Below are 19968 nucleotides of genomic sequence, written 5' to 3' on the forward strand. Positions count from 1 at the left end.
TGGCTTCCGGTGCTGCCCGATCCATCCCGACTCCCACCAACGGCCCACGATCAACCCTCCTAAGGAATGGGTCAATCGCGAACACGTATAAAAGTGGGCTCAGAGGACAACCCTGGCGAACACCAGACCCGACCTCAAAAGAGCGGCCAATCCAACCGTTCACAAGCGGGAAACTCTCTGCCCCTGCGTACAAAACTTTCAGCCAATTGACAAACTCCCCAGGCAGGCCATACCTCAGAAGGACAGACCAGAGGTACTCGTGGTTAACCCGATCAAACGCTTTTGCCTGATCCAAGGACAGCAAGTACCCCTTCCAGTTACCAGCCCGGCCCTGCTCCACTGCCTCCCGGACACAAAGCACAGCACTAAATGTACTGCGGCCTGGAACAGAGCAGTGCTGGGTCCCCGAAAGGAGCCGGGGCGCAAACTGCACCAGCCGATTAAACAGCACCTTTGCCAAAACCTTTCTGTCCGTATTGAGAAGCGCTATGGGACGCCAGTTCTCAATACGAGATCGGTCCTTACCTTTTGACAGGATGATCAGGGCAGACCTCCTCATTGACTTCGGCAGAGCGCCCGAGGAAAGACACTCATTGAATACCTCAGTCAAGAGGGGAACCAAGGCGTCCTTAAAGGTCTTATAAAACTCAGATGTTAAGCCATCCGGACCTGGCGATTTCTTGAGGGCGAGCCCTTCAATCCCCCGGCTGACTTCCTCTTCACTGATCATCTCTGTCAAAACATCAAGAGAGGGGTCTACTCCTGGCTCAGGGACAGTTTCAGCCAGGAAATCCAACATCACATCCCGATCTAGATCCTTCCTGCCCAAGAGGTGCGAGTAGAAGGATCTGACGATCTCCAGAATCCCTGATCTGGACCTTTTCAGGGATCCCGTACTGTCAACCAGTCCCGTGACAACTTTACCATTCACTGACATCTTGCAGTTTCTGTAAGGGTCGGGCGAGCGGTATTTCCCGTAATCCCTCTCAAAAACCAAAGATGCGTGTCTATCGTACTGACACCTCTTCAGCAAGGATTTCACTCTGGAGATGTCCTCACGACTACCCCCAGTCGAGACGAGATGCTCGAGTTTCCTCCTCAGGCCCTGATACAGGCGGTACCTGTCCAGGCTCCTGAGGCTCGAGAGCTGGCGGAAGAATCTCGCCACCCTTTTCTTGAGCATCTCCCACCACTCTGACTTACTGCTACAAAGGCCCAGCAATGGTACCTGGCTCTGAAGAAAGTCCTCAAAGGATTGTCTGATCTCCGCTTCCTCCAGGAGAGACGAATTGAGCTTCCAGTAGCCTCTTCCCATCCGGGGGGTCTCTGTAACATTCAGAGAAAACAAAATTAAACAGTGGTCGGAGAACTCCACCTCAACAACGGACACTGCTGAAGAAATGGCTTCCTCCTTTAAATAAAACCTGTCTATTCTAGACCTGCAGCTACCCCTATAATAGGTGAACCCCGCGTGGCCTGGGGTGTGCCGGATGTGGACATCCACCAGGCGAGCCTCACTAGCTATGCTATTAAGAGCGACGCTATCATAAGTCAGCTTGTCTCTGGAACCTCCCCTATCCTGGGACCTCGTGACAGCATTGAAGTCCCCTCCAAAGACCACCTGCCGACTTGTAAAAAGGTAGGGCTTGATCCTCATAAAGAGACACTTCCTGTCCCACTTGGACTGGGGACCATAGATGTTAATTAGGCGAAGTTCTTGTCCCTTCATGAGGACATCCAGGATCAGGCACCTCCCCATTTCTAACTCAATAACTCGTCGGCATTCTACCGGTGCGGTAAAAAGGACCACCACTCCGCTATACGGCTCGGCCGCAAGAGACCAATAGGAAGGCCCGTGTCTCCATTCCCTCTTAGCTTTAAACACGGCCGCCAAATCTGGCAGCCTGGTCTCCTGCAAAAATAAAATGTCGGCTTCAACACGGCCAAGAAAATCAAAGGCCGCAAATCTAGCCGCATCAGACTTAATGCTGGCGACATTAATGGACGCCAGCGTCAACGGAGTGGGTGCCGCCATCATGAGTGATTGAGTTAGACGGCTTTCTTTTTACCCATCTTACCACCACCCTCGGGAAATGAACACCCCCTTTTTAGACATATTGTGGTGTCCATCTCCCGCACCTCTGATGCTTCAGGGGCAGATCCAGGACCTGCCCCCTCATCCTCGTCTCCAGACTCTGGGCCAGTCTCCCCTCCTGAGGACCCTGACTCCCCAGGGAGAGACTCGGCACCCCCTGCAGGCTCCGCCACCTCTGGCCCTTCACCCTCAGCCCCTCCATCGGCAGGAGAGGCTCCATCCAGGGCCAGGAATCGATTTGAAAGTTCGACCAGCGGGGGGTCGGTTGCACCTTCCTTGGGTACCTTAGTCAGGGAGGGAGAAGATCTTACACCTCCCTTCTTTTTACCCTTTTTCTTCTTTTTGGCGCCACGCTTACGCTTTTCCTCTAGCCACGCCCTATTATCCTCGTCCATACTCTCATAATGGGAGGAGTCTGAGGACGTGGCACCTTCCTCTCTCTCGATCCTCCTGACCTCCTCATCCAGTACATCATCCCCTGGGGCCTCAGCGACAGGTGTGGTCTCCAGGACAGCGCCAGAGGTTGTCCCAGCAGCCCGAGACTCCCCCCGCTCTCTCTCCTGTTGACGCTTCTCTAGACGCCTTAGCTGGGCAGGCGTCTTTTTCCTGTCTTTCTTCCCTGGCCCCTCCATTCCTCCGCCTCTGCTAGTCCCCTCCCCAGCAGATTCAGCCTCATGGCTTTCATCCGCTGAGGCTGAGCCCGCATTAGCGAAGGAAAGAGGACAACGACTGTACGGGTGACCGAGATCACCACACAGGTTACACCTAATCTGTCCCGTACAGGATGCAGCGAGATGGCCGACACCCCCACACAACGCACACTTCTGCACGGTGCAGTTTGCGCTGAAATGTGTGGGGTCACCGCACCTGTGACACAGCTTAGGCTGCCCCCGGTAGAAGATCAGGATCCGATCCCTCCCCAGGAAGGCTGATGAAGGGATGTGGGCGACTGAGTTACCTGAACGCCTCAACTTTACCATGAAGGTCCAGGCCCCTGACCAGATACCAAACTCGTCTCGATTTTTCTCGGGTACTCCCAGTACCTCTCCATAACGATTCATCCAGGTCATGATGTCAAAGCAAGATAGTGATTCGTTACGGGTAAGAACAGTCACTTTCTTGAGTTCGCTCTGGCGGGACACTGCTTGCACAGCAAAGTCCCGCCACTCGGGCTCGTTGTATCTCAGCTCATAGTTGGACCAGAAGAGCTCAAGCCCCTCCGGCCGAACAAAGCTGACATCAAACTCAGATGTACCATAGGGATGGATCAAGGCAAAGATGTCAGCCGCCTTGAAGTCCATCTTCAGCAGCAGCTCAACTACCCGTGCCCGAGGGGGACACACATCACTGCCACGCCACCGAAGACGGACCACATTCCTACGGTTAGCACCCGGCCCGGTTGTCGGGAGCGACCATGGTGTCTCCCTGCCTCTTTGCTCTCGGAAGGCAGACAGGCCGTGCCTCTCTATCCAAAACGACAATTCAACCTCCTGCCCCGCTACATTGATCGTCCTTTCTCCCTTCTGTAAGGCCTGCAGGAGGCGCCGTTGCAAAAAGCCGTCCCCAGAGCCCAGAGACGAGGATGATGGACCCCTACTTCCCCCAGCAGCGACACTGGCATAGCTCTTAACGGGGGCCGCCACTGGGGGAGCAACCGGACCAACCCCTGCACCCATCACATTAACACTACCCACCTGCATGTTACACTCAGCCGCGCCACTCACACCCCCAGTCACTCCATCACCCACCCCCAAAGCTGGAAAAGATTCTCCACCACTCACACCCCCAGTCACTCCATCACTCACCCCCATAACTGGTAACGGTTCTCCACCACTCACACCATTCACATTATCCACCACAACATTACTGACTCCACTCACTCTGGCTGGACCAGCAACAACATCAGGGGACATGACCACCTCCGCATCTTCAGGCACAAGGGACGGGGATCCCCCCGCAGAGCATCGCCCAGAGGGGACCACAACTCTTGTCACACCTGTGCCCTCCGCATCATCGGTAGCAGATGTTATTTTACTTCTCCTAGGGCTTGGTAACATTCGCCGCTGTTCTTTAGCCGGTGTGAGGCGCCGCTGATCTCCAATTTCCGTAGAATTCACATTATCCCCAACACCAACACAGAATAACACTTTTTGTCTGGGAGGTCCGGAGCCCTCAGCCTCAGCGACCCCTCCACACTGCCGCCGCCCCATAACCAAGTGATCAGCGGCAACAGCATGAAGAGGCGCCGAGGCACCGGAAGCTGCCACCAGTGCCGGGCTATCCCCCCCTCCCAGCGGGGGACGCACCGCAGCACTGGATTTTGATGTTATCGCCACTGCCGAGCCGCCCTGACTGTCCGGCCTTGCGGCCGATGCCTCCTCTGCTCCCCCACTGTTACCACAAACAGAGACGGAGCCCATCGCCACATCAGATGTCACACCTGTAATCTCCCTGCACCTTTGCACCGGGTCCACTGCAGAACTCGGGGGGGTTTGGGTAGCAGGGCTTGCACAGTGAGCTGACCCTGCGCTTTGCCCGGGGGGGTTTACAGGGAGGGGGGTAAAGATGAAACGTACCTCTTCTTGCTGCTTGGGCCTGGTCTTCTTACTCTTCCTCCGGCTGCTCCCCCCAGTGGCTTCCTCTGGGAGTTCGTCACCAAAAGAAAAGTTCTCCATGCGCACTGGGGACTCAAGCAGCCGGATCTCCGCCATGAGCGCCCCTCCCTGGCTGCCGGTGTCACTGTCCTCCCCCGAGCGAGGTGTTACTGCTGGCTGTCCTGCAGGGGGCGCACTGCACGAGGCCTGCTGATCTTCCTGCAGGCCGCCAGGTGGGAACTGCTGCTCGTTATCATCATCATCATCCTCCTCCTCCACCTGGCTTGCAGGCTGCAACCCCTTCAGCCTTTGCTCTCTGGTATCAGCCATTTCTGAAAATCTCTCATCATTTAAAAGTTTTTCTTTAAATGGACCGCTGTTATTACAAATAAAGTTCTTTCTCTTCATCAGCTTATCAATGTCAGCTTTAAGTTTGTTAATTTCACAATAAATTTCTGTTTTCCGTTTTTTTTGCGCTGTGTTCGCCCTGGCGCGGGCACATCGCAGCTCCTCCCGGAGCCTCCTGATGGTCTTTGTCGCCTCTTCGTACTCACAGAGGTGGCTCTGGACCCGGGAGGCATAGGTGGACAAAGACTCCCGGGGCCCCTGCACCGCCCAGCCTCCCCCCGCATGGTCAGCCTTACCTCTGTGAGCACTCCGCTTCATGGCTCCAGCCCCGGAAGGACCGCTCTCACCCGCACCCACATCCAGGTTCTTAGGGTGTTGCTTCACATTAGACTCAGGGGGGGTGGGAGTCACACTGCTGCGACTCCTGGTGGACCGTCTCACCCCTGAGTCCTCCATCGCGCTGGCCGGTTGCTGTCCTCTCCTGCCTCCCGCCGGCCTAGACCGGGAAGCAGGAGCCTGGGAGTCGGCTCCCTCGCTCATCCCCAGGAACCCAACTCCCTCCCTGGGAGAGGAGAGAGCAGGCCCTGGGTAGGTAGATGGATCCTCCAGGAGCTCAGGAGCACAAGCACAGAGCAGCTTCACACACAGACACACCCTCCTCTAACGAGGTAACCGCCTCCAGAGCTGCTCTCACTATTCTGCTGCTGGAGTAGTCACTGTGTGCATACATGACATTACTTATCCTGTACTGATCCTGAGTTACATCCTGTATTATACCCAGAGCTGCACTCACTATTCTGCTGCTGGTGCAGTCACTGTGTACATACATGACATTACTTATCCTGTACTGATCCTGAGTTACATCCTGTATTATACCCCAGAGCTGCACTCACTATTCTGCTGCTGGTGCAGTCACTGTGTACATACATGACATTACTTATCCTGTACTGATCCTGAGTTACATCCTGTATTATACCCCAGAGCTGCACTCACTGTTCTTCTCTTGCTCAGATGTGTGACATTCTTGTGTCCTATGATGGAGAATAGCTTCTGGTACCTGTTGCTAATGACTACATCATGAATTATACATGACTCTGCTCTATGCCTGGAGAAGGGATACGGGCAGTGGGGTCTTTGTATATGGGTGGGGGGTCACTATGGAGCACAGACTCATAACTGTCCTCAGTGTCCCCATTGGTCAGGTCTGTGACTACTACTGGGCCTATAATATGCTGAGGATATACTGCGGTACAGAACACACAGAGCCGCGTCTAGAAGCCTCACAGAACTTTCTAAGCCCCAGACGAGGCATCGGATGAGAAGTAAGAGACTGTTCGGCGGGCGCTGTGGATCACCACAAAAACCAACGGAACCCAAAAACTGATGCGGAGTAACTATACAACGCGGATACATGGGATACAGAGCGGCTACAGGTGTCTCATCCCAATGGGGTCAATGTCACCTCAGATGACCCCACCGTCTCCTCCGAGCCATCGGGTCACCTCACAAGCCCAAGCAAGGCCCAGAGACCCTGAGCACCTGGCGGACAATGGTGGGATATTTAGGGATTTGGGGGGGGGGGGGTGCAGGTAAGATGTCACATCCCTCGGTCCTGCTCCATGTAGTAATCTGCATCTCCTCTGCATGGTCTGCACAGGGCGCAGCTCCCCCGAGCCCGCAGCACATCGCACCGGGAAAGATGCTCTGCCACTGAGCCTACGTATCATTAACCCCTTCTCTGCTGATGGAGCCCCCATACACACACACGTACCTCTCTTCTAGTCGTTCTGATAAATTGGGGGGTGGTCGGCCTCCTCTTCAGCTGCATGAAGACCCCAGAATCTTCCCCAGCCGCCCTCCAGGACTCGGCAATGTCCAGGATAAATCCAGGATCGTGTGGAGAGGAAGGGGCCGCGGCTGCACCTTATGGCAGGCAGACCGGGCTCTCTGTCCCTCTCTATAGAAGCCCCCCCACCGGGATGAGACAACAAAGACCCTGCGTTATAGGCACACGTGACTTGAATGGCAAATAATAACCCTTTAAGAGCCAATGGGGTTTGTGAGGCTCAGCAGAGGCCCCCTCCCCTCGCAGAGACCCCCACTCTGTGACACAACTTCCCAATTAACGGATGGATGGAGGATCAGCTCCAATTATAACTGGGAATAATGAGAGCGGCCGAGGGGGGGGGGGGGGGGGCACGGGGACCCCAGCACCTGCCACAGGAAGACAGGGTATACAACCTGTATCTAACCTGTATCCACACTGTATCTACACTATTTCCAAACTATTTCTTCATTGTATCTAAACTGCATCTACATTATATCATCGCTGTATCCAACTTGTATCCACACTGTATCTAAAGTGAATTCAGCATGGAGTCCATATTATATCCACAATGTATCCAACCTGTATGCCTACTGTATCCACAATACATCCACTAGGAAGCCACAGGGGAAACCGCATTAATTAGTTCCACAAATTCTCCCACACTTTCAGGATCTCTGCTTGCTGAAAGAGAATAGAAACATTGTTGTCTACGTGATCTGATTCTTCTCACAGCTGAGGGTTTGTTACAACTGCAGCACATATCTCTCTCCTGACCCAGGTGCTACAATGCATCAGTAATGAATAGTAACAAACCCTCAGCTGTGATACGTCCCCCACTTTACAGCAGAAGCGTAGCGCCCCTATGGGAGTGGCCACATTGAGGATGGACTGGGCATGTGTGGGCAGTGGGTAGGTGACCCTCCTGCTGTGCCCACTTACCTCCCAGCCACGTGTGATGGGTGAGGAGCTGCCGGTGGACTTTGAGCCTCCTTGATGTCACATGCACTCTATTACCTGTATGATATTGGGTGTAAAGCAGATAGTTTAACCCTTAGAGTCCTCCAGTTGTGCTGAGGCCCCCTTGGCGGGCCGGGGAGGCAGGTGGGGGGCTGTGTGTGTGTCTGACCCCCGGCAGCTGTGATTGAAGACGCATTTACATCCGCAGTGATGTCCTATCCCGGCAACCCCCTGCCATGGAGAATGGAGGCTATTCAGGACACAAGGAGCAGACAAAGGAGGGAGCACACAAATCCCAGGACAATGGGGGGGTCCTGACAGAAGGCAGCATGGGAAACAAGAGAATGGGGGCTGCAGGGGGGGGGGTCCAAGCCCCACAAGTGAGAGACTACACAACACTGCAACCCCGGCAAGTCTCCAGAGAGCTGTGTATCTAAGGCTGTGTTCACATGTTCAGTATTTCAGAAGCAGCTTTTGCTGATAGACTGCTGAGTGATGTATCTAATCATATCCTGTGTGATACTGTCTGCTGAGTGGTGTATCTAATCCTATCATGTGTGATACTGCCTGCTGAGCTGTGTATCTAATCATATCCTGTGTGATACTGTCTGCTGAGCTGTGTATCTAATCCTCTCCTGTGTGATACTGTCTGCGGAGCTGTGTATCTAATCCTATCCTGTGTGATACTGTCTGCTGAGCTGTGTATCTAATCCTATCCTGTGTGATACTGTCTGCTGAGCTGTGTATCTAATCCTCTCCTGTGTGATACTGTCTGCTGAGTGGTGTATCTAATCCTATCATGTGTGATACTGCCTGCTGAGCTGTGTATCTAATCATATCCTGTGTGATACTGTCTGCTGAGTGGTGTATCTAATCCTATCATGTGTGATACTGTCTGCTGAGTGATGTATCTAATCCTATCCTGTGTGATACAGTCTGCTGAGCTGTGTATCTAATCCTATCCTGTGTGATACTGTCTGCTGAGTGGTGTATCTAATCCTATCATGTGTGATACTGTCTGCTGAGCTGTGTATCTAATCCTATCCTGTGTAATACTGCTGAGCTGTGTATCTAATCCTATCCTGTGTGATACTGTCTGCTGAGTGGTGTATCTAATCCTATCATGTGTGATACTGTCTGCTGAACTGTGTATCTAATCGTATCCTGTGGGATACTGTCTGCTGAGCTGTGTATCTAATCCTATCCTGTGTGATACTGCCTGCTGAGCTGTGTATCTAATCCTATCCTGTGTGATACTGCCTGCATAGCCTGTGTATCTAATCCTATACTGTGTGATACTGTCTGCTGAGCTGTGTATCTAATCCTATCCTGTGTAATACTGCTGAGCTGTGTATCTAATCCTATCCTGTGTGATACTGTCTGCTGAGCTGTGTATCCAATCCTATCCTGTGTGATACTGCCTGCATAGCCTGTGTATCTAATCCTATCCTGTGTGATACTGCCTTCATAGCCTGTGTATCTAATCCTATCCTGTGTGATACAGTCGGCTGAGTGGTGTCATATCATGTGTCTGCTGAGTCGGTATCTAAGCCTTTAGATACACCAGTTTAACAGAAAAAACCGGCACATGATAGGTGCAGGTATGACACCTGAGCCCGTAGTCAGTGACACACATGATATGCTTAGATACAGCGTCTTAGCACAAAGCTGAGAAACACAGCTTAGCCTTCCTAGGATTAGATACACGACTCAGCATGTGTCCGCTTCCTCCTTTCTATCTGACTCTATGACACGAGACGCTTCCCGCCCGCTGCCTCCCCGACCTCATCTGCCGAGTAACACAAGAGGCTCACATCCGGATACATCCAAGATGTTACCCACAAATGTCACTCAGCTTCATCTCTACACACTCTCCCCGGGATGTAACGGCTGATAACAGAGAGTAATAGATTGTATCCCCCCTGTACAGTCTCCTCTCCCCGGGATGTAATGGCTGATAACAGAGAGTAATAGATTGTATCCCCCCCTGTACAATCTCCTCTCCCCGGGATGTAACGGCTGATAACAGAGAGTAATAGATTGTATCCCCCCTGTACAGTCTCCTCTCCCCGGGATGTAATGGCTGATAACAGAGAGTAATAGATTGTATCCCCCCTGTACAGTCTCCTCTCCCCGGGATGTAACGGCTGATAACAGAGAGTAATAGATTGTATCCCCCCTGTACAGTCTCCTCTCCCCGGGGTGTAATGGCTGATAACAGAGAGTAATAGATTGTATCCCCCCCTGTACAGTCTCCTCCCCCCGGGGTGTAATGGCTGATAACAGAGAGTGATAGATTGTATCCCCCCTGTACAGTCTCCTCTCCCCGGGATGTAATGGCTGATAACAGAGAGAAATAGATTGTATCCCCCTGTACAGTCTCCTCTCCCCGGGATGTAATGGCTGATAACAGAGAGTAAAAGATTGTATCCCCCTGTACAGTCTCCTCTCCCCGGGATGTAATGGCTGATAACAGAGAGTAATAGATTGTATCCCCCCTGTACAGTCTCCTCTCCCCGGGATGTAATGGCTGATAACAGAGAGTAATAGATTGTATCCCCCTGTACAGTCTCCTCTCCCCGGGATGTAATGGCTGATAACAGAGAGTAAAAGATTGTATCCCCCTGTACAGTCTCCTCTCCCCGGGATGTAATGGCTGATAACAGAGAGTAATAGATTGTATCCCCCCCTGTACAGTCTCCTCTCCCCGGGATGTAATGGCTGATAACAGAGAGTAATAGATTGTATCCCCCTGTACAGTCTCCTCTCCCCGGGATGTAATGGCTGATAACAGAGAGTAATAGATTGTATCCCCCCTGTACAGTCTCCTCTCCCCGGGATGTAATGGCTGATAACAGAGAGTAATAGATTGTATCCCCCCTGTACAGTCTCCTCTCCCCGGGATGTAACGGCTGATAACAGAGAGTAATAGATTGTATCCCCCCTGTACAGTCTCCTCTCCCCGGGGTGTAATGGCTGATAACAGAGAGTAATAGATTGTATCCCCCCCTGTACAGTCTCCTCCCCCCGGGGTGTAATGGCTGATAACAGAGAGTGATAGATTGTATCCCCCCTGTACAGTCTCCTCTCCCCGGGATGTAATGGCTGATAACAGAGAGAAATAGATTGTATCCCCCTGTACAGTCTCCTCTCCCCGGGATGTAATGGCTGATAACAGAGAGTAAAAGATTGTATCCCCCCTGTACAGTCTCCTCTCCCCAGGATGTAATGGCTGATAACAGAGAGTAATAGATTGTATCCCCCCCTGTACAGTCTCCTCTCCCCGGGATGTAATGGCTGATAACAGAGAGTAATAGATTGTATCCCCCCTGTACAGTCTCCTCTCCCCAGGATGTAATGGCTGATAACAGAGAGTAATAGATTGTATCCCCCCTGTACAGTCTCCTCTCCCCGGGGTGTAATGGCTGATAACAGAGAGTAATAGATTGTATCCCCCCTGTACAGTCTCCTCTCCCCGGGATGTAATGGCTGATAACAGAGAGTAATAGATTGTATCCCCCTGTACAGTCTCCTCTCCCCGGGATGTAATGGCTGATAACAGAGAGTAAAAGATTGTATCCCCCTGTACAGTCTCCTCTCCCCGGGATGTAATGGCTGATAACAGAGAGTAATAGATTGTATCCCCCCCTGTACAGTCTCCTCTCCCCGGGGTGTAATGGCTGATAACAGAGAGTAATAGATTGTATCCCCCCTGTACAGTCTCCTCTCCCCGGGATGTAATGGCTGATAACAGAGAGTAATAGATTGTATCCCCCCCTGTACAGTCTCCTCTCCCCAGGATGTAATGGCTGATAACAGAGAGTAATAGATTGTATCCCCCCTGTACAGTCTCCTCTCCCCGGGATGTAATGGCTGATAACAGAGAGTAATAGATTGTATCCCCCCCTGTACAGTCTCCTCTCCCCGGGATGTAATGGCTGATAACAGAGAGTAATAGATTGTATCCCCCCTGTACAGTCTCCTCTCCCCGGGATGTAATGGCTGATAACAGAGAGTAATAGATTGTATCCCCCTGTACAGTCTCCTCTCCCCGGGATGTAATGGCTGATAACAGAGAGTAATAGATTGTATCCCCCCTGTACAGTTTCCTCTCCCCGGGGTGTAATGGCTGATAACAGAGAGTAATAGATTGTATCCCCCCTGTACAGTCTCCTCTCCCCGGGGTGTAATGGCTGATAACAGAGAGTAATAGATTGTATCCCCCCCTGTACAGTCTCCTCTCCCCGGGATGTAATGGCTGATAACAGAGAGTAATAGATTGTATCCCCCCCTGTACAGTCTCCTCTCCCCGGGATGTAATGACTGATAACAGAGAGTAATAGATTGTATCCCCCCTGTACAGTCTCCTCTCCCCGGGATGTAATGGCTGATAACAGAGAGTAATAGATTGTATCCCCCCTGTACAGTCTCCTCTCCCCGGGGTGTAATGGCTGATTACAGAGAGTAATAGATTGTATCCCCCCCTGTACAGTCTCCTCTCCCCGGGATGTAATGGCTGATAACAGAGAGTAATAGATTGTATCCCCCCCTGTACAGTCTCCTCTCCCCGGGATGTAATGGCTGATAACAGAGAGTAATAGATTGTATCCCCCTGTACAGTCTCCTCTCCCCGGGATGTAATGGCTGATAACAGAGAGTAATAGATTGTATCCCCCCTGTACAGTCTCCTCTCCCCGGGATGTAATGGCTGATAACAGAGAGTAATAGATTGTATCCCCCCCCTGTACAGTCTCCTCTCCCCGGGGTGTAATGGCTGATAACAGAGAGTAATAGATTGTATCCCCCCCTGTACAGTCTCCTCTCCCCGGGGTGTAATGGCTGATAACAGAGAGTAATAGATTGTATCCCCCTGTACAGTCTCCTCTCCCCGGGATGTAATGGCTGATAACAGAGAGTAATAGATTGTATCCCCCCCTGTACAGTCTCCTCTCCCCGGGGTGTAATGGCTGATAACAGAGAGTAATAGATTGTATCCCCCTGTACAGTCTCCTCTCCCCGGGGTGTAATGGCTGATAACAGAGAGTAATAGATTGTATCCCCCTGTACAGTCTCCTCCCCCCGGGATGTAATGGCTGATAACAGAGAGTAATAGATTGTATTCCCCTGTACAGTCTCCTCTCCCCGGGGTGTAATGGCTGATAACAGAGAGTAATAGATTGTATCCCCCCTGTACAGTCTCCTCTCCCCGGGGTGTAATGGCTGATAACAGAGAGTAATAGATTGTATCCCCCCTGTACAGTCTCCTCTCCCCGGGGTGTAATGGCTGATAACAGAGAGTAATAGATTGTATCCCCCTGTACAGTCTCCTCTCCCCGGGGTGTAATGGCTGATAACAGAGAGTAATAGATTGTATCCCCCCCTGTACAGTCTCCTCTCCCCGGGATGTAATGGCTGATAACAGAGAGTAATAGATTGTATCGCCCCCTGTACAGTCTCCTCTCCCCGGGGTGTAATGGCTGATAACAGAGAGTAATAGATTGTATCCCCCCTGTACAGTCTCCTCTCCCCGGGGTGTAATGGCTGATAACAGAGAGTAATAGATTGTATCCCCCTGTACAGTCTCCTCTCCCCGGGATGTAATGGCTGATAACAGAGAGTAATAGATTGTATCCCCCCTGTACAGTCTCCTCTCCCCGGGGTGTAATGGCTGATAACAGAGAGTAATAGATTGTATCCCCCCCTGTACAGTCTCCTCTCCCCGGGATGTAATGGCTGATAACAGAGAGTAATAGATTGTATCCCCCCCTGTACAGTCTCCTCTCCCCGGGGTGTAATGGCTGATAACAGAGAGTAATAGATTGTATCCCCCCCTGTACAGTCTCCTCTCCCCGGGGTGTAATGGCTGATAACAGAGAGTAATAGATTGTATCCCCCTGTACAGTCTCCTCTCCCCGGGATGTAATGGCTGATAACAGAGAGTAATAGATTGTATCCCCCTGTACAGTCTCCTCTCCCCGGGGTGTAATGGCTGATAACAGAGAGTAATAGATTGTATCCCCCCCTGTACAGTCTCCTCTCCCCGGGGTGTAATGGCTGATAACAGAGAGTAATAGATTGTATCCCCCCCTGTACAGTCTCCTCTCCCCGGGATGTAATGGCTGATAACAGAGAGTAATAGATTGTATCCCCCTGTACAGTCTCCTCTCCCCGGGGTGTAATGGCTGATAACAGAGAGTAATAGATTGTATCCCCCCTGTACAGTCTCCTCTCCCCGGGATGTAATGGCTGATAACAGAGAGTAATAGATTGTATCCCCCCTGTACAGTCTCCTCTCCCCGGGATGTAATGGCTGATAACAGAGAGTAATAGATTGTATCCCCCCTGTACAGTCTCCTCTCCCCGGGGTGTAATGGCTGATAACAGAGAGTAATAGATTGTATCCCCTCTGTACAGTCTCCTCTCCCCGGGATGTAATGGCTGATAACAGAGAGTAATAGATTGTATCCCCCTGTACAGTCTCCTCTCCCCGGGATGTAATGGCTGATAACAGAGAGTAATAGATTGTATCCCCCCCTGTACAGTCTCCTCTCCCCGGGATGTAATGGCTGATAACAGAGAGTAATAGATTGTATCCCCCCTGTACAGTCTCCTCTCCCCGGGATGTAACGGCTGATAACAGAGAGTAATAGATTGTATCCCCCCCCCTGTACAGTCTCCTCCCCCTGGGATGTAATGGCTGATAACAGAGAGTAATAGATTGTATCCCCCCCTGTACAGTCTCCTCTCCCCGGGATGTAATGGCTGATAACAGAGAGTAATAGATTGTATCCCCCTGTACAGTCTCCTCTCCCCGGGATGTAATGGCTGATAACAGAGAGTAATAGATTGTATCCCCCTGTACAGTCTCCTCTCCCCGGGTGTAATGGCTGATAACAGAGAGTAATAGATTGTATCCCCCCCCTGTACAGTCTCCTCTCCCCGGGATGTAATGGCTGATAACAGAGAGTAATAGATTGTATTCCCCTGTACAGTCTCCTCTCCCCGGGATGTAATGGCTGATAACAGAGAGTAATAGATTGTATCCCCCCCTGTACAGTCTCCTCTCCCCGGGGTGTAATGGCTGATAACAGAGAGTAATAGATTGTATCCCCCCCTGTACAGTCTCCGCTCCCCGGGGTGTAATGGCTGATAACAGAGAGTAATAGATTGTATCCCCCTGTACAGACTCCTCTCCCCGGGGTGTAATGGCTGATAACAGAGAGTAATAGATTGTATCCCCCCCTGTACAGTCTCCTCTCCCCGGGATGTAATGGCTGATAACAGAGAGTAATAGATTGTATCCCCCCTGTACAGTCTCCTCTCCCTGGGATGTAATGGCTGATAACAGAGAGTAATAGATTGTACCCCCCTGTACAGTCTCCTCTCCCCGGGGTGTAATGGCTGATAACAGAGAGTAATAGATTGTATCCCCCCTGTACAGTCTCCTCTCCCCGGGATGTAATGGCTGATAACAGAGAGTAATAGATTGTATCCCCCCCTGTACAGTCTCCTCTCCCCGGGATGTAATGGCTGATAACAGAGAGTAATAGATTGTATCCCCCTGTACAGTCTCCTCTCCCCAGGATGTAATTGCTGATAACAGAGAGTAATAGATTGTATCCCCCCCCTGTACAGTCTCCTCTCCCCGGGATGTAATGGCTGATAACAGAGAGTAATAGATTGTATCCCCCTGTACAGTCTCCTCTCCCCGGGATGTAATGGCTGATAACAGAGAGTAATAGATTGTATCCCCCTGTACAGTCTCCTCTCCCCGGGATGTAATGGCTGATAACAGAGAGTAATAGATTGTATCCCCCCTGTACAGTCTCCTCTCCCCGGGATGTAATTGCTGATAACAGAGAGTAATAGATTGTATCCCCCCTGTACAGTCTCCTCTCCCCGGGATGTAATGGCTGATAACAGAGAGTAATAGATTGTATCCCCCCTGTACAGTCTCCTCTCCCCGGGGTGTAATGGCTGATAACAGAGAGTAATAGATTGTATCCCCCCCTGTACAGTCTCCTCTCCCCGGGGTGTAATGGCTGATAACAGAGAGTAATAGATTGTATTCCCCTGTACAGTCTCCTCTCCCCGGGATGTAATGGCTGATAACAGAGAGTAATAGATTGTATCCCCCTGTACAGTCTCCTCTCCCCGGGGTGTAATGGCTGATAACAGAGAGTAATAGATTGTATCCCCCCCTGTACAGTCTCCTCTCCCCGGGGTGTAATGGCTGATAACAGAGAGTAATAGATTGTATCCCCCCCTGTACAGTCTCCTCTCCCCGGGATGTAATGGCTGATAACAGAGAGTAATAGATTGTATCCCCCCCTGTACAGTCTCCTCTCCCCGGGGTGTAATGGCTGATAACAGAGAGTAATAGATTGTATCCCCCCCTGTACAGTCTCCTCTCCCCGGGATGTAACGGCTGATAACAGAGAGTAATAGATTGTATCCCCCCCTGTACAGTCTCCTCTCCCCGGGATGTAATGGCTGATAACAGAGAGTAATAGATTGTATCCCCCTGTACAGTCTCCTCTCCCCAGGATGTAATTGCTGATAACAGAGAGTAATAGATTGTATCCCCCCCCTGTACAGTCTCCTCTCCCCGGGATGTAATGGCTGATAACAGAGAGTAATAGATTGTATCCCCCTGTACAGTCTCCTCTCCCCGGGATGTAATGGCTGATAACAGAGAGTAATAGATTGTATCCCCCTGTACAGTCTCCTCTCCCCGGGATGTAATGGCTGATAACAGAGAGTAATAGATTGTATCCCCCTGTACAGTCTCCTCTCCCCGGGGTGTAATGGCTGATAACAGAGAGTAATAGATTGTATCCCCCCCTGTACAGTCTCCTCTCCCCGGGGTGTAATGGCTGATAACAGAGAGTAATAGATTGTATCCCCCCCTGTACAGTCTCCTCTCCCCAGGATGTAATTGCTGATAACAGAGAGTAATAGATTGTATCCCCCCTGTACAGTCTCCTCTCCCCAGGATGTAATTGCTGATAACAGAGAGTAATAGATTGTATCCCCCCCCTGTACAGTCTCCTCTCCCCGGGATGTAATGGCTGATAACAGAGAGTAATAGATTGTATCCCCCCCTGTACAGTCTCCTCTCCCCGGGATGTAATGGCTGATAACAGAGAGTAATAGATTGTATCCCCCTGTACAGTCTCCTCTCCCCGGGATGTAATGGCTGATAACAGAGAGTAATAGATTGTATCCCCCTGTACAGTCTCCTCTCCCCGGGATGTAATGGCTGATAACAGAGAGTAATAGATTGTATCCCCCTGTACAGTCTCCTCTCCCCGGGATGTAATTGCTGATAACAGAGAGTAATAGATTGTATCCCCCCTGTACAGTCTCCTCTCCACGGGATGTAATGGCTGATAACAGAGAGTAATAGATTGTATCCCCCCCTGTACAGTCTCCTCTCCCCGGGATGTAATGGCTGATAACAGAGAGTAATAGATTGTATCCCCCCTGTACAGTCTCCTCTCCCCGGGGTGTAATGGCTGATAACAGAGAGTAATAGATTGTATCCCCCCCTGTACAGTCTCCTCTCCCCGGGGTGTAATGGCTGATAACAGAGAGTAATAGATTGTATCCCCCCCTGTACAGTCTCCTCTCCCCGGGGTGTAATGGCTGATAACAGAGAGTAATAGATTGTATCCCCCTGTACAGTCTCCTCTCCCCAGGATGTAATGGCTGATAACAGAGAGTAATAGATTGTATCCCCCCTGTACAGTCTCCTCTCCCCGGGGTGTAATGGCTGATAACAGAGAGTAATAGATTGTATCCCCCCTGTACAGTCTCCTCTCCCCGGGGTGTAATGGCTGATAACAGAGAGTAATAGATTGTATCCCCCCCTGTACAGTCTCCTCTCCCCGGGGTGTAATGGCTGATAACAGAGAGTAATAGATTGTATCCCCCCTGTACAGTCTCCTCTCCCCGGGGTGTAATGGCTGATAACAGAGAGTAATAGATTGTATCCCCCCCTGTACAATCTCCTCTCCCCGGGATGTAATGGCTGATAACAGAGAGTAATAGATTGTATCCCCCCCCTGTACAGTCTCCTCTCCCCGGGATGTAATGGCTGATAACAGAGAGTAATAGATTGTATCCCCTCTGTACAGTCTCCTCTCCCCGGGATGTAATGGCTGATAACAGAGAGTAATAGATTGTATCCCCCCTGTACAGTCTCCTCTCCCCGGGATGTAATGGCTGATAACAGAGAGTAATAGATTGTATCCCCCTGTACAGTCTCCTCTCCCCGGGGTGTAATGGCTGATAACAGCGAGTAATAGATTGTATCCCCCTGTACAGTCTCCTCTCCCCGGGATGTAATGGCTGATAACAGAGAGTAATAGATTGTATCCCCCCCTGTACAGTCTCCTCTCCCCGGGGTGTAATGGCTGATAACAGAGAGTAATAGATTGTATCCCCCCTGTACAGTCTCCTCTCCCCGGGGTGTAATGGCTGATAACAGAGAGTAATAGATTGTATCCCCCCTGTACAGTCTCCTCTCCCCGGGGTGTAATGGCTGATAACAGAGAGTAATAGATTGTATCCCCCCTGTACAGTCTCCTCTCCCCGGGGTGTAATGGCTGATAACAGAGAGTAATAGATTGTATCCCCCCCTGTACAGTCTCCTCTCCCCGGGGTGTAATGGCTGATAACAGAGAGTAATAGATTGTATCCCCCTGTACAGTCTCCTCTCCCCGGGATGTAATGGCTGATAACAGAGAGTAATAGATTGTATCCCCCCTGTACAGTCTCCTCTCCCCGGGATGTAATGGCTGATAACAGAGAGTAATAGATTGTATCCCCCCCTGTACAGTCTCCTCTCCCCGGGATGTAATGGCTGATAACAGAGAGTAATAGATTGTATCCCCCCCTGTACAGTCTCCTCTCCCCGGGGTGTAATGGCTGATAACAGAGAGTAATAGATTGTATCCCCCCTGTACAGTCTCCTCTCCCCGGGATGTAATGGCTGATAACAGAGAGTAATAGATTGTATCCCCCCTGTACAGTCTCCTCTCCCCGGGATGTAATGGCTGATAACAGAGAGTAATAGATTGTATCCCCACCCCCCCCCTGTACAGTCTCCTCTCCCCGGGATGTAATGGCTGATAACAGAGAGTAATAGATTGTATCCCCCCCTGTACAGTCTCCTCTCCCCGGGATGTAATGGCTGATAACAGAGAGTAATAGATTGTATCCCCCCTGTACAGTCTCCTCTCCCCGGGATGTAATGGCTGATAACAGAGAGTAATAGATTGTATCCCCCTGTACAGTCTCCTCTCCCCGGGATGTAATGGCTGATAACAGAGAGTAATAGATTGTATCCCCCCTGTACAGTCTCCTCTCCCCGGGATGTAATGGCTGATAACAGAGAGTAATAGATTGTATCCCCCCTGTACAGTCTCCTCTCCCCGGGATGTAATGGCTGATAACAGAGAGTAATAGATTGTATCCCCCCCTGTACAGTCTCCTCTCCCCGGGGTGTAATGGCTGATAACAGAGAGTAATAGATTGTATCCCCCCCTGTACAGTCTCCTCTCCCCGGGGTGTAATGGCTGATAACAGAGAGTAATAGATTGTATCCCCCCCTGTACAGTCTCCTCTCCCCGGGGTGTAATGGCTGATAACAGAGAGTAATAGATTGTATCCCCCTGTACAGTCTCCTCTCCCCGGTATGTAATGGCTGATAACAGAGAGTAATAGATTGTATCCCCCTGTACAGTCTCCTCTCCCCGGGATGTAATGGCTGATAACATAGAGTAATAGATTGTATCCCCCCCCTGTACAGTCTCCTCTCCCCGGGATGTAATGGCTGATAACAGAGAGTAATAGATTGTATCCCCCCTGTACAGTCTCCTCTCCCCGGGGTGTAATGGCTGATAACAGAGAGTAATAGATTGTATCCCCCCTGTACAGTCTCCTCTCCCCGGGATGTAATGGCTGATAACAGAGAGTAATAGATTGTATCCCCCCTGTACAGTCTCCTCTCCCCGGGATGTAATGGCTGATAACAGAGAGTAATAGATTGTATCCCCCTGTACAGTCTCCTCTCCCCGGGGTGTAATGGCTGATAACAGAGAGTAATAGATTGTATCCCCCCCCCTGTACAGTCTCCTCTC

At 51.0% G+C, this 19968-nt stretch overlaps 1 protein-coding gene across 6 annotated transcripts in view; it reads right to left on the reverse strand.

Annotated features, from left to right (window-relative positions):
- Positions 1-19968, reverse strand: part of SEPTIN12 (septin 12) — an 84225-nt gene that overhangs the window by 20187 nt on the left and 44070 nt on the right. The window contains exon 1 of one of the 6 annotated variants that reach the window (XM_072119781.1): positions 7445-7604. The exons of 4 other annotated variants lie outside the window; for them this stretch is intronic. In XM_072119781.1, coding sequence (XP_071975882.1) covers positions 7445-7472 — 28 coding nt within the window. In that variant the 5' untranslated portion in view covers positions 7473-7604. Of the gene's footprint in view, positions 1-6808; positions 7107-7444; positions 7605-19968 lie in introns of those variants that run through there. One more of the 6 variants, XM_072119782.1, reaches the window with a different exon arrangement.

The sequence above is a fragment of the Engystomops pustulosus genome, chromosome 8 (genome assembly GCF_040894005.1).
Source record: "Engystomops pustulosus chromosome 8, aEngPut4.maternal, whole genome shotgun sequence".
Taxonomy (NCBI): domain Eukaryota; kingdom Metazoa; phylum Chordata; class Amphibia; order Anura; family Leptodactylidae; genus Engystomops; species Engystomops pustulosus.